General features: G+C 41.6%; 1 protein-coding gene across 1 annotated transcript in view; it reads right to left on the reverse strand.

Moving 5' to 3' along the window:
* Window positions 1-1,054: 1,054 nt before the first annotated feature.
* Window positions 1,055-15,913, reverse strand: part of LOC311003444 (GTPase IMAP family member 7-like) — a gene marked incomplete at both ends in the record, with an annotated part of 47,128 nt that continues 32,269 nt past the window's right edge. The window contains one exon of the mRNA XM_083995211.1: window positions 1,055-1,974. Within this exon, the coding sequence (XP_083851337.1) occupies window positions 1,055-1,974 (920 nt within the window). The remainder of the gene's footprint in view (window positions 1,975-15,913) is intronic.

The following is a 15,913-nucleotide window of genomic DNA, read 5'->3' on the forward strand; positions in this document are numbered from 1 at the left end:
TCAAGAATTAAAATCACCTAAATGTAAGCAGCCGGTGATTGAGACAAAGTGAATGTTTGTGACAAATTAAAATTCACTTAAGAAGTTCTGGAGATACTGCATGTCACCCTGATCTTGACCTTTAACCTCTGGCCACTAAAATATCATTATTTCATCCTTGAGCCCAGGTGAACATTTGTACCGAATGTGGGGGAAATAATGGAGATATCATGGTCACGTCGTTTGTGAGGTCACTCACTGTAACCTGGCCTTTCATTAGTCTAAATCTAATTTAATCCTTGAGTCGAAGTGAAGGTTTCTGCCAAATCTAAAGAAGTTCTGTCAAGGTATTAGTACTGACATTTCTGTTCTGTTTATTTTGCATATATTGAAAAGTATAGGTCATACAATTAAACCATTAAACCATTAAACAAAACATTGGACAAAGCAGACATGCACAGAAGAAATCTACAGAACAAGATATTGTATCATTATGCTCATACATGAGAACATTGAAAAGAAAAAAAAGGATTGTGATTCATACCATTTGTTTACTGGCAGCATTAAATTCACATACTTCTGTCACTGTTATGTCAAAACTTTTTTAGGATCTAACATCATAGTAACAATGTGTGTAATACTAATGCAGTATCAGGAACACCTCTGCTGCAAAAAAACATACATACATACTGCAGACAGATGAACCTGTCCTTATTTGCCAAAGTTATACAGGAAAATATGTTTTAGTTTTGCATCTTGTGCCCATAGTTACATGCTGTCATTCCGACATCCCACCACTCCGACATATCAATCAATCAAGTTTATTTGGGTTAGGGTTAGGGGGTTATGGGGTTAGGGTTCACCCTAACCCCATAACCCCCTAACCCTTAGTAGGTGAAAGTAAAATAATTACTTTTGACTAAAGCATGTAGCTAAATTTGGTTTAGAAAAGTTCCTAATAAACAACAAGCGAATGTATGTTTTGCATTTGGTTCTCTTACTGTACCGAAAATGAACCGAACCGAGACCTCAAAACCAAGGTAGCTACGTATCGAACCGTGATTTTTGTGTTTCGTTACACCTCCTGTAATAGACGACGAAGTTGGGCTGGTGGGGTGTCAGAATGGCGGTTGCCCCCCACCTTTCTGCACATGCAAATGGCAGCTATCAGGCACATCAGTCCCAGGACGACAAAAGAAGCTCCGAGAGCCAGAGCCACTATGGGTTTAGCTGCCGCTGCTATAATCACACCAGCCAACACCAACACCACAGCAGCAGCAAAAGTTATGCATATTTTTGTATTTCTATCCCTTTTCTCTTTTTGCCTCTTCGCCTCTTTCCTCTGTTCCTCCTCTTGTCTCCTCCGCTTCTCCTCCTCTCTCAGCTTCCTCTGGGCCTCTTCATACATGTTGTTGGTGTAGTATTCACTCTCATTAGATTGTACCATTTCCTTGATCTTCTTGATTAGCTCTGAGACCTGCACGCGGTCATCTGCATCTTTGTTGTTGAAGGCATAGGTTCTGTTACCAAATGTCTTTGCCAGTTCGCCTAGCTCCTTGCATTCCTTCAGAGCTTTCTCAGCGTCAGCCTGATCCTTGCACGTAAACAGCATGATAGTGTACTTGGAGGCATCACCTCCAAAATTATCACTGATCCACTTGACAACATTGCTTTCCTCCTTTGTGAACCTTACTCCGAGCCGGATCACCAGGAGGAAGGCGTGAGGGCCGGGCACTGACATCTTGACACATTCCGCTATTTTCTTTTTCAACTCTTCCTCAGGGATGTCTGTACAAAACAGACCTGGAGTGTCGATCACCTGGACCCTAGTCCCGTCCACCTGCCCGCTCTGTTTCTGACAGTCTGTGGTCACTGATACAGGGCTCGAGTCCTCTCTGAAGGCATCTCTACCAAGTATGGTGTTTGCTGTTGCACTCTTCCCTGAGCCAGTCTTGCCCACCAGGACTATCCTTAAGCCTCCAGGCAAATCCAGAGCTGCAACAACAGGAGCAACATTTAAAACTCAGCAATGTATTTTTCAAAATATAACATCTTTGTATTCATATTTGAGTACCACATGCATCACTCGAGTGACAAAATTTCTGTGACTTGTGTGTGTCTCCCTTTCAAATAACCTCTCTTTAAAGGGACAACGAGGAGTTTTGGAAAAGCGAAGTGTTTCCACACTACATTTATGAGCCTCCGCACCGTGAAATACTTTGACCGGCGCAAGACAGACTCATGTTTTCATTCATCAAGAATTAAAGTCAGAGGTTGGAAGACGATCACATACCGTCGTAGTTCCCACCATAAACGGAGATTCAGCGGCGTTATTCTCATGACTCGCCACGAAACCGAAAGTAAGGAAACGCTGGTCGGCTTGACCAGCATTTCCACCACCACTAATAATAACAAAACTAGAAAATTTCCTCTGGGGAAATTTTGAATGGGCCACGGGGCTACTGCCGGATTTGCCATCTCTGTCAACATGGGAATCAAACCCACGATCTTAAGGTCAAGACAGAACTGATCAGACACATGATCATCTTTCTATAAGCACTGATATGGAGGAGCTGTAACCACATTAGGTTACCTGTGTGTTTTGATGTGTGTGTGTGTGTCTGTAACTGTAATGTGTGTGTGTGACTGACTTCTCTCAGAAAATCTTTGTATTGGAGTCAATGAGGAGCAGAGACAGACGTGGCCGCACTCAGAGGCTTGTTCTGTAAATTCTGTAAGTCTCTCTGATATTTTGAGCACATGATATGAGAGATAACAAGTTTGTCTTACAAATTCTGAAAAAATTATGTGTGTAGAGTGTAAATTGTGGCCGGGCCGAGTGTGGAAAGAGAAAAAATCTGGAGTTTTTCTGGCATCTCTCCCACTCTAACTGATGATGTCACGCGCTCTGACACGAACATTCCGTGCAATACACAACCATTATAATCTCATAATTTCTCCAAAAATGATCATGGTCATTGATCAGGGATTGATCAAAAACTATATGACCTATCAAAACGTGGAGTAATACACCAATACACAAGACTTGTGTCTACTATTTAAAGTTTAAATGAAGTCTCTAGGTGAAAGTATGCCTGAGCAGTAGACGTTTGTTTAACTCCAATGATTGTTCTTTTTCGCTCTTTTTTTTCGCCCGTCCCATTGACTTCAATGCAAAATTTTGCGCAGTTTTTCGCGACTTACATCGCGAAAAATTCGTAAACTGTTGAGAAAAGTAATAGCACACCGATCCCGATCAAGACGCACGTTTTGATATATAATTTAATTATATATCAAAACGTGCGTAGCGAAGGACTAGTCCAGTTGCGAAGGACTAGTCCAGTTGCAGGACTAGTAGCGAACCGAAAGTCGTCCGGAAGATGAAAAATAATAATTTTATGGAAGAAAAAATCCACACAATAACAGTAGTGCCCGGTGCGATGGCCCGTGGCCCTAATAACGATAGAGACAAAACGATATATTTATCGAAAATGGGTCCATTAACAAGTGGTAGCAAGACTTTTTTTTAACCGAATAGAAACTCCTCGTTGTCCCTTTAAAGGTACCTATACCTATACCCTGTTGAGTTAAGCGCCGTCGAGCATATGGCGTCATCGCGCAGCGCGACGGACATCTGAAGCACAACAACATGAACGACTGCGAGCCAGTGGCTAGTGTAGTAGCCTGTCCTACAGTAAAAATGGTATGAAAATATATGAAAATACTCAACAGATGTTTACTTCATCCCAATTACAAGCCATATGAACAGCATAATGGTTCATATTTGTCCTTTACCTTTGTTTACAAATGAATGATTTTTCACAACTATTGATTTTGAACTTCTTGTCAAATCTAACATGAAGCATGACCTAAAAACATATTGTTTTTGAGTTAATATTTTATATCACATAAGAAATTGCAGAAAAATAGAGAATGCATGTAGGGATTTTGACTCACCACCATACATGTTGTCAAAAAAGACAAAATACAGTCAGTGCAGTGACAGATGGTCAGGGTCTCTGATCCAGGTGCTGTGTCTTATCTTGTTTTCTGTTGTTCTGGTTCACCTCTTGTGCCGTTATGAATAAAACTAAGACCACACCTTAATCTGCAGACTAAATGATCATGTGACACACAACACTGTCTCTAATGTAAATGCCACAGTGAGAGCTGGCATCAAACAGAAACCAAGATATGAAACTTGGCATTGTGTTAATCAACCACAATTCACCCACAGTTCACTCTAGTCATGTGTTCGTCTGGACTAAGTTCCTGCATGAACTGTGGCCCAAAAAAACTTGCAGTTTCTAACATTGTTCAAGTACAAAGGTCAAAAACTCTTTTAAACAAGAATTGCTGCCTTTTAGTTTTAGCTTTGGAGATGATTCCTCCTCATTTTGCTTTGGCCATACGGTAGCCAATTCACCACATTTTTTGCTGTGTTAATAACAATGTTAGCTGTGCTTGTAGCCGATGTCATATCGGACATCAGCACTGAAGTGGAATAAAAGATTTATGAAAGAAAGGGGAGACATGTATCTTTTTACTCTGCTTTAAGACTTTGAGACTGACTGTGAGTGAGCAGAGCAGAGGTTAGAGTGTCACTCTCAACCTCGGGTCTGGGGGGTAGGGGAGGGGAAATAACGCGCTGCTGTGTATTGAAATAATTTTGACCACATCATTACACACCGTTCCTTTACAGTAAAGCACGGGGTTACACAGGGTTTCAGTTCATGTGAAAACCTTCATCAAACAACTGGTTTGGAAAGTACGGAAAACAACCAAGTAGAATTACCAACAACACGTTAAAGCAGAAGTAAGCAGAATTTTTGTGTTAAAGGGGACATATTCAGCTCATTTCTGCTTCTTGACATGGTACCTTGATGTCTAAAAGTAGGCTAATGTTAGTAACATGCTTTGGTCAGAAAAACCAACAGATTGAGCACAGCTGGGTTCTCTACACACCAGTTTCACAGCCCTGCTCTTACGTTTAAGGGGTGAGGAGGCACTCCGGATACGCAAATGCACATATTAAAGGAATGAAAAAGTGAGTTTTGCATAATATGTCACCTTTAATATAAGTCTTAAATAGTTGTATCTTCCGACAGCAATCACTTCTATAGAGTGTTTGGTCTGAAACACGGGTCTGTCAGTCACTCTGCTCTGCTCTGAGCCCAGGAGAAAACTTTCCTTGTATCCTACAACCTTTATCCAATGAGGAGAGAGAACGGCATAAAGGGGCAGTCCTCTCTGTGTGTGCAGCCAAGGGATGCGCCTGAATGTGGTGACGTAGGGACGAGGACCAATAGATCCATGACGAGGGCGGGGGCTGCTAACTCCATCGGCTGACAAGAAGTTAGACAAAACGACTACCAAAAAGGTAGCGAACCTACTGCTATGACTATAGGGATTATGGCAATGGGCCAATTTGCCAAAAATGTTGAACTATCCCTTTAACTGATCAGATTTTACACCGTGACAAACAACGATCAATAACTTCCTGTCACATAAACGTGTGTGAGTCTGTTTCTAATCCTCTGCACCAACACCTGGTCATCCAACCATCACTGATCGATCGATCAATCAAACTGATTCATTATGAGACGTCAACGACATCAACGCAACAATTCAACTGAGTTTATTTGGACTGAACACACACACACAGACACACACACACACAGACACACACACACACACACACACACACACACACACACACACACACACACACACACACACACACACACACACACACACACACACACACACACACACACACACACACACACACACACAGTTGTACTGAACCTCTGCTGCTGTTTGAACCAGTGACAAAGTGTCTCTGCTGGAGACTAAATAAATGAGCATCAGAGCAGAGGCGATAACGACGTGTGTGTGTGTGTGTGTGTGCATGTGTGTGTGTGTGTGTGTGTGTGTGTGTGTGTGTGTGTGTGTGTGTGTGTGTGGTCTGGTGTTAGTAGGTGGTGATGAATGAAGTAGGATATTGTGTGTCAGTTGCAGCCATTATTCGTCCTGCTTCACTCCTCCTCTCCTCTAATCACTCATCTGCTTTTTCCCTGATGCAGCAACACACACACACACACACACACACACACTTCCTCCTCCTCACACACACACACACACACACACACACACACACACACACACACACACACAGAGAGAGTCATCGGTGTGTGTGTGTGTGTGTTGGATCTCCAGTTGGTCTCTGATTAATGAGAAGTCTGAACTTTCAGATTCTGTTTGTTTCCATTCAGCAGCATCTTTACTACCGTTACCGTGACGACCAAGGTCATCCAACAAAGCTGCGGCGCTGAAACTTCCTGTGAAGCGTCAGAAGAAGAAGAAGAAGAAGAAGAGACTCACTGTCACTGGCTGAGGGAGAGAGAGAGAGTCTCGTCTCATTTCTAAAACATAATATTTGATCCAAACTGATATAAAACACACACACAAACGCACCCCGTAATCTCTTGTTTATGACAGATACGACTACACAAAATACACACATCTTAAAGCAGAAGTAAGCGATCCGGTGGTTTTGGCTAATGCTGCGTTCCAGGCAGGCTTTTGAAACCGTAAATTACAGCTTCAAGTCACGACTTACGACTTTGTAGCGTTCCAGGCAACCCACTCGTGTTTCTACGACCTGTTTTACCTGTGAAAGTCACTATAACGGCCACTCGTAACTTCTGACCCGTGAAGTCGTACCAGATCGAACTGGTACCACTTCACAGGTCGGAAAAACACAAGTTACGAGTTTCCTTGAACGCACCATAACGTCTTGTCAGCAGATGGAGTTAGCAGCCCCCGCCCTCGTCATGGATCTATTGGTCCTCGTCCCTACGTCACCACATTCAGGCGCATCCCTTGGCTGCACACACAGAGAGGACTGCCCCTTTATGCCGTTCTCTCTCCTCATTGGATAAAGGTTGTAGGATACAAGGAAAGTTTTCTCCTGGGCTCAGAGCAGAGCAGAGTGACTGACAGACCCGTGTTTCAGACCAAACACTCTATAGAAGTGATTGCTGTCGGAAGATACAACTATTTAAGACTTATATTAACACAAATATATCACTTACTTCTGCTTTAACATGTGGTAATCCATCGATCAACTGATTGATTATCAAAGGTTTCAAATGCACGACCGGGAGGAGGCTCAGCAAAACAGCGGCCGTGACCGAACATGCAGATTCGCTAAATGATGGAATTATAAATCGATGAAAGTCGTATTTTGATCAACATTATGTTTCAAATTAATTATCGTAATAAACCGTGTTCTAAGCGGGATAATGTAGAGTTGGTCGGTTGCTATGGAGAAATAAACCCCTTCATGTTGTATGTTCCATACAACCTGTTGGGGTTTATTTCTCCATAACAACCTGTGAACTACTGTATATAGTAGCTCCCTTACATAATGAACATAGAGCTGAGGCTGAGATCAGTGTGTAGATGTGTGTGTGTGTGTGTGTGTGTGTGTGTGTGTGTGTGTGTGTGTGTGTGTGTGTGTGTGTGTGTGTGTGTGTGTGTGTGTGTGTGTGTGTGTGTGTGTGTGTGTGTGTGTGTAGATGTGTGTGTGTAGGTGTGTGTGTGTGTGTGTGTAGATGTGTGTGTGTAGATGTGTGTCCCTGGATCAGCTGACTTCACATCAATGAAATATTTATAAATCTATCATCTATAAATATTTATCAGCAGTTTGATTATTTATCGGTGCAGGAGGCCCAAGTAGCTGCTTCACAACAACAACAACAATGTGCTGTTCAATCTGACTCACTTTATTATATTTATCCCCACATGTTTATTTATTTATTTATTTATTCAGTCGTTTAGTTTGTTTCTTCAGTTTGTTTTGTTTTTATTTCTGTGAAGATAAAGTGAAACATGAGTGAAGGATCTGAGTAGCCTCCTTCTAAGATAAGATCAGATATTTTAAGCTAAAAATGTTTCATTTTATACATTTGCATTTGCATAGTGCTTCCATATTCAAATGGCAGTTGTTGCAACCGTCCCCACCCTGTCAGTCATGACAAAACATCACGTACTAGACACAATGACACTGACACATGCTGACCATGTCATTTGATAGTCAACAAAACAGTGATTCAAACTAGGTGGTTTGGATTCACTCATACAAAAGGTCAGGACAGTCTGACAAAAATACAGCTCATGAAAAAAGCTACTTTCATACCCTTAAAACAACTTTGTCTCAGTACAAGCAGGAGCGGATGCTGAATATGTCTTCTCTATTATTGGTGGGTAGAGGGTCTAACTGTGAATGTGCAGTGTGAGTGTCATCACTCTAGCATGTTTCTGATAAGGAGAAATAAGGCTTGTTGCAACCGTCCCCAGTCTCCCCTACATGGGCCTTTCATTATAGGTGCTATAGAGCAGTCCTGGTAATACATGAGTCCCATAATAAAACCTTCTGGTTGATGGATCTCATCTCATAGTTGTGAAAGTGAACTCCACTTCACTAGGAACTTCTCATCTGAACATAAAGGAATAAACCAGTGGATGTGGATGAGCTCACGGTGCGTTCACTGACCGCGTGGAGAAGTTATTGCTCTCTGAGCTGCATCATCATCTCTGGATCAGATCAGCTCCTCCTCATCGGTCTGAGCGGCTGCTGTCGAGTCGACCCGTCTTTTTGTTCCAACAACAACAACAACCACAACAACAACAACAACAGACCCTGAACGCGTCTCGTAGCCTCGTCACGGCTCAGTGAACTCACCGCCGCCACCACACCATCACACCAGTTTGATCAGATGAGCGACTCAGTGAGCAGCTCAGGTCGCCACGACGCTCTGATCCTCCAATTAGGAGCATTTAGAGACGGTAAACATGTAACTGCAGAGATAATGAGCCTCTCTGCCCCCCCTCACCCCCCCTCATCCCTCACCCCCCCCCCCCCCCCCCCCCCCCCCCCCCAGGATGGAGCTCAGACTCTGATTCGTCAGTTAGATAAATCTGAGCTGCTGAGGTGTGACGGTGACGGTGACGGTGACGGTGCAGCGTGTGAACGGGCCGGGGCCTCGGTGTTGTTTGGATAATCCCTCTCCTCTCCTCTCCTCTTCTTTGTCGACCTAATGTTGCGTTCAAACGCCTGTCGGAACAATTTGACAGTGAGCGGCGCAAACGAGTGCAAAGAAGAGGAAGACCTCTGACTTTCTCAAATCCATAAACAAGGATTTAGTTTCATCGTTTTCACACATGAACGACAACGACGACGTCTGAACTGAGTTCAGTTCAGTTGAGTTCAGTCGAGCGGCTTCATCACTTCAGAGTTCCTGTTGTGTAAAGTGATGAGTGAGTTTCACTGAACTGCAGCTGCTTCACAGGAACTTAGAATAAACTTTACATGATGTGTTTAACAGCGTGGAGTCACGTTAACGTGCTTTATTTCTCTTTTGTGAGGAATGTGTTTCTTTTTTTTAGTTTGTTTGGTTCAGGAATACTTTGTTTATGAAGTTATTTCTGTATGTGGAGACTGGTTTAAGACCAGAGTAGTATTACGGCCACATTGAGAAAACATTTTTTTCACAGACTTCGAGAATAAAGTTGTAATTATATGAGTAAAAAAGCAACGGTTTCCTCCAAGTCCGTCTGGTTCTTTCTGCATTTTCTTTTCAAAGTCCTGATACTGACGACAATGTGCTGCTCTCATGAAGTACAACTTCATTAAACGCGCCACGGCCTCATTTTAACAACTTTCCTCCTCTGAAACAAACAGGTTAAAATATTCTGACTTTATTCTGGAAGTCTGTGAAAATAAAAAACCTCAAAGTGTCCCTGATACTCTGTCGTAGGCAGCTTGTTGAGAAGACTGTACAGTTTCTTTTTGGTCTGTCTGAACTACATCCCCCACGATGCATCAGTGGTGTTGCAGCGACGGAGCACGATTAGGTTTTAAAACGAGAAAGAGAAAGTTGATGAAGTTGTAAAAGCTACAAAAAACTGCACTGCATGAACACACACTTATAAGTCCAACAACTTCATAATTCAGGCTTTAACCTGCACAACATAAAATAAACCAACAGCTGTGACACAGTTACATTAATACTAAATAATAACAGTTAAACCATATGGAGGCTGTGTATTAGTGTTAGTATCAGTATATTAGTAGGCTATTAGTAATATTAGTATCAGTAGACATGTATCAGCTCCTCTGTTGTGTAACTGTGTGAGTCCTTGGTCCAACAACAGGACGATGAAGCCATGAAGATGAATGTGATGAGCTCTGCTTCACACTCAGGGTCACATGTATCAGACAGATTCACTATTACATTAACTATAATAATACTTAGCCTATAATAATAATATAAAGTGACAGTCATAAAGTCAGAGGAACAAACAGCTGTTTCTGCTGCTGCTTCCACATGAACACAACAGAAACATGAACGCACCACGACGCAGCTGATTCCTCAACTCTCATTCATCTACGTGTGTGTGTGTGTGTGTGTGGTTGTCAAGGCCGTTGCTAGGCAGTGAGTCGCAGGTTAGCAACGAGCTAGCGGCGCTTCCTGACAGTCAGCTACCCGTCAAGGTGAAGAGACGTCGTCCATCTGAGAAGACACAGCAGCAGTTCGACTTCTTCTTTCATAATGGCAGCGACCATGCTGCGTTCAAGTCCTCCATGTAAAACAGCCCGCTCTGTCCTGTGGTGCTAACATACAGAGCCTCTATCTGAGGTTTACAGACAACAGCTCTTTATTTTATATTATTTTATATTCAGTTCGTTTACGTGACGGATGAAAAACACAAATGATGGCCTTAATGCGACTGTAACTGGACGATTGAAGTTCACACGTTCGTCCAAATGAAACCAGACTTCTCCACATCGACTAAAACACCCAGATGATGTGGTTAGAATAAATAATGTTTTATTTTTCTATGTAGCCTATATCTTATCACTTTGTGTTGATTTATCTTACAATTCAGGAGTTTGTAACAAGGAACGATTTCAGGGATCAATAAAGTAAATCTAAATCTGAATCTACTTTACTTTATTTGTTTATTCAGTCGGGACAGTGCATATTAATGGACAGTGAGTACTAGAGTAGCCACAGTAAATACACCAGATCTAGCACATGAGTTAAATTACCTCCGTAGTCCCCAAAACAACACAACAATTAACATGAAAAGTCCATAAAGACGGAGCAGAGGACCAGTAGATAACAGAAGTACATTTACATAGTTACAGGGTTGGACATGATTTGTTGAATTGTAAAAAAATATAATCTATATAGCTGCGATCAACATGATTCATTGCAATATAAAATTATATATCTATACTATCTGAATAAGACTTCTGACCAATGAGAGAGCAGCTGCTTAGACTGTTACCATGGGAACACAAACGACCAGCCAAAAGAAAAGTAAGAAAAGCAACAAGCAGAAACACTTTTCCCTCAGGTGATGAGACTTTTTCACACCTGGACCCAAAATGACGGTAAAGAAAAAAAGAAAAAAAGGAACAGATTTATGATAAATTTAAATAAAAAATAAAACTTTTTCTTTAAGGAACAACTCGTTCTCTCCACAGATCCATCAGCTGTTCTCCACCGCTGGCCCCGCCCCCTCCTCGTCCCTCTGACCCTCAAACATGAAGTAACTTCAGACTGCTGCGCCAGCGCCGCCTCATTAACCGCCGGCTTCATTAGCAACAATTTACTGAGTAATTAGCAGCCAATTAAACAACACCTCTCTCTCATCTTAACAAACTGACAGCATCTCCTCTTCCTCCTCCTCCTCCTCCTCCTCCTCCTCCTCCTCCTCCTCCTCCTCCTCTTCCTCTTCCTCCTCCTCTTCCTCCTCCTCCTCCTCCTCCTCCTCCTCCTCCTCCTACGGGACTGACTCTCCAAAATAACAATAAACTGTGTGTTTTTAGTTTTAGTTAATCCTTTGTCTTGTGCAGATTAATAATGTTAAAAATGTTGCATTTAAACATCTATGACTTGATGTTTTAACTAAAGTTTTTCAGTCAGAGCAGAATTGAGGCTGATTATCCGTGTGTACTTCAGGTACTTGGTCATTTCTCCCACTGGGAAGCTGTGAAATGTTAAAAATAGGTGAATAGAAAAGAGCAGTAGCTGTGAACGGATTCTCTGCAGGACGTCGTCTTTTTAATCAGAATTATATACAGCACTGATTCTATAGGAACTCCCTCCCTCCACCCTGCTGCTGCTGCTGCTAAATCTCTACAGAAGATTTAAATAACTGCAGAGAAGGAGAAGTTTGATCCAGAGAGACTGGAGGAGCTGCAGGAGGAGCTACAGGAGGAGCAGCAGGATAGAGGAGAAACCAGAAGCAACAGGAACGTTTGCAGTCGAGATGCACCGAAGATTTCTTGGCTGAAAATGGCCAAAAAACAAAAAAAGCATTTTCGGTTTTCGGCCGAAAGACTTTTAAAGGGACAACGAGGAGTTTTGGAAAGCGATGTGTTTTCACTACATTTCCCATGAGCCTCAGTGCTCACGGTGAAATTCTTGGACTGGCGCAAGACGGGCGAAAGCGAAAACATTTTCCAAGAATGTTTTCATTGATCTAGAATTAAAGTCGGAGGTTGGAAGACGATTTGATACCGTCGTAGTTCCGATTCAGCGGCGTTATTCCCATGAGTCCGGGGAATCGAAAGCAGGAAATGCTGGACGAGTCGACCACTAAATAATAATATCAAAATAACTATAAAGACAAAACGATATATTTATAGAAAATGGACCCAATAACAAGTGGTAACGTAGATTCATCCACATTAATATGAGACTCTTATAGAACCAAATACAAACTCCTGGTTGTCCCTTTAACACCGAAATAACTCGGCTAAAACAGGATGTTTTGATGACACAAGCAAAAAAATACCGACATCGGTATCGGCGAGTACTAGAGTCGATGTGTCACACGTGTGCACGTTTTTTAATTTTATTTCACAGTGAATTTTCTGATCAGAATGACTATAATGAGATTGTAGAAGAAGATGCACATGTAAAAAAACATAAACAGCCTCAGACGAACGAACATCGGATGTAAAGTTTGAGTCGGTGAAGCTCAGATACAGTCAGATATAATATAATATAATATAATATAATATAATATAATATAATATAATATAATATAATATAATATAATATAATATAATATAATATAATAATGAACATAATCCCGTGTGTTGTGCTGTTTCTTGTCTAATGATATAAAACCATCAGAGCTTTGACCTGCAGCTGCTGATAGAAACTGCTGATATCGTCAGTTAATTAACTACGCTGTTAATTAGGACGTTCACACACACAGAGCTGAGAGGAGGCTGATAATACACAGCGTGTGTGTGTGTGTGTGTGTGTGTGTGTGTGTGTGTGTGTGTGTGTGTGTGTGTGTGTGTGTGTGTGTGTGTGCGCCTCCATACAAACAGCACATAGCTACGTGTTGTCAGTAAGGCAGGAACGGTGCGTGGTGATTGGTGCTCGTTGAACTTTGCTCCTCTGCTGCTGATAAGTCGAGCAGGAAAAACCTCCTTCATTTATCATGAAGGAGCAGGAAGTCGAGAGCTCATCACTCTGAGTGTGTGTGTGTGATTACAACACACACACACACACACACACACACACACACACACACACACACACACACCTGTCAGTTTAAACATCATCACACTACTGGGTAAATATCATTTCCATTGTGCTAAATGGAGGAACTCTAAGCCGTCCTTCACTGGTTTTATTAAGGATTTAAAGTTTTTTTTTTTCATTGAGATAAAAAGCAAATATGCCAAGAAATTATAAATTAATCTTGCACTTTTCCCGCCTTATTCTAAATTATAACTAATTTTGATTTTATTATTTCGCTGCTCCGTTTTATGTTAAATTTACATGTCTGATAAAAAGTGTCACATCATCCCATCTGCTATTTGGTGTTTTGCTTTTGTTTTGTTTTGTTTCTGATTCATGAATCCCCCTAATGTTACATTATGCACTTTTATATTGTACGTAACTTTCATCTGTATTATTATTGATATTATTATTATCCTATTATAAAAAATACTATAATTATAATCTATAATTACACACTATGAAGTTAAGCATGAATAAATACGGAATTCCTTATTTATAACACATGAATATTCATTAGTATGTAGTTTATAAATACAGTTAGTGTTCATCAATGATGAGTAAAACATTTTAACTGTTTATAAACTACATACTAATGAGTGTTCATGTGTTATAAATGATGAATTCAGTATTTATTAATGCTAAATAGTGTGTATTTATCATAAAGTGTTACCAAAATAATAAATGAATAAAAAACATCTGTTAGTTTATTAGAACAGAGGGAAGTCAACGTCAGTTCAAACTTAATCCAAACTTCATCTGTTTGACTAATGGGGCGAAGATGGAGGCCATCTGTGTGTGTGTGTGTGTGTGTGTGTGTGTGTGTGTGTGTGTGTGTGTGTGTGTGTGTGTGTGTGTGTGTGTGTGTGTGTGTGTGTGTGTGTGTGTGTGTGTGTGTGTGTGTGTGTGTGTGTGTGTGTGTGTCCACTCCAACACCAATCACCACCACAAACACACACACCTGCTTGTTGTTGTGTTGTTGTGCAGCCGTATGAGCAGCGACTCAAGTCCCCGTCGCTGTGGAAGTGGCTTCGTCTCCAATTAGACGTGTGAAGTCGCCACACAGACACACACACACACACACACACACACACACACACACACACACACACACACACACACACACACACACACACACACACACACACACACAGTGAGTGGAGGTTAACGAGGCCTGTCGGCGCCTTGATCTATTCCAGGTTCACTCACCTCCACCGCTGCTGCTGCCGCGACGACACGACTTCACCTCACTACGACTCATCTGGAGATTTGGTAATTAGCCTGAACACACACACACACACACACACACACACACACACACACACACACACACACACACACACACACACACACACACACACACACACACACACACACACACACACACACACACACACACACACACATACATACACAGAGACACACACACACACAGAGATCTGTGGCCATGTATCAATCAAAGAATCTAACAGTTGGGTAATTGGAACAACGTGAGGAAATATGTACTCGTCAGGGCTAAAGAGGAGGAGGAGAAGAGGAAGACAGGAGGGGGGATGAAGCAGAGGAGGAAGAGGGGGAAGACAAGAAGATGAAAAAGAGGAGGAGGAGGAAGAGGAGGAGTAAAGATACGTCCAACTCCTGAAGGACACAAGTGAAACTGTGTGTGTGACCCAACACACTGCAAAAACTCAATATCTTACCAAGAATATTTGTCTTATTTCTAGTCAAAACAAATCTCATTCTACTTAAAATAAGACTCATCACATTAAAAGCAGCTTGTTTTTAGACACTTTTTACTTCTTTCAAGCAGATTTTCACTTGAAATAAGTAGAAAAATCTGATAGTGGAGCAAGTTTTTCTTTCTTATTACAAGCACAAAAAACTTCCTTTCACTGGCAGATTTTTCTACTTATTTCAAGTGAAAATTAGTTTGAAACAAGTGAAAATGATCTAAAAACTAGTTACATTTTAGGTGATGAGTCTTATTCTAAGTGAAAAGAGTTTAGTTTTGACTAGAAATGAGACATTTTGACACGAAAAAGGACAAATATTCTTAGAAAGATTTTGACCAGCCATGATCTCGTTGCCAAAAAGACCAACGGCTCTTTCCCACTACACACTACACTAAAGTTAGTGGGTTTGATTCTCGTGTCGGATGTCACGCTCACGACTCTTGCGGTGACACCGCTCTGGCCAATCAGTGGAAGGCAGTCGGCTGACGTCACGTTTTAGTATAGATAGAGGGTTAGGGGGTTAGACCAGCATTTATCTCCTAAAAAAGAATGTTACCAGCTGGCGGTAAACCTTTAAAAACC

The sequence above is a fragment of the Trachurus trachurus genome (genome assembly GCF_905171665.1).
Source record: "Trachurus trachurus genome assembly, chromosome: 20".
In the NCBI taxonomy this organism is placed as follows: Eukaryota; Metazoa; Chordata; class Actinopteri; order Carangiformes; family Carangidae; genus Trachurus; species Trachurus trachurus.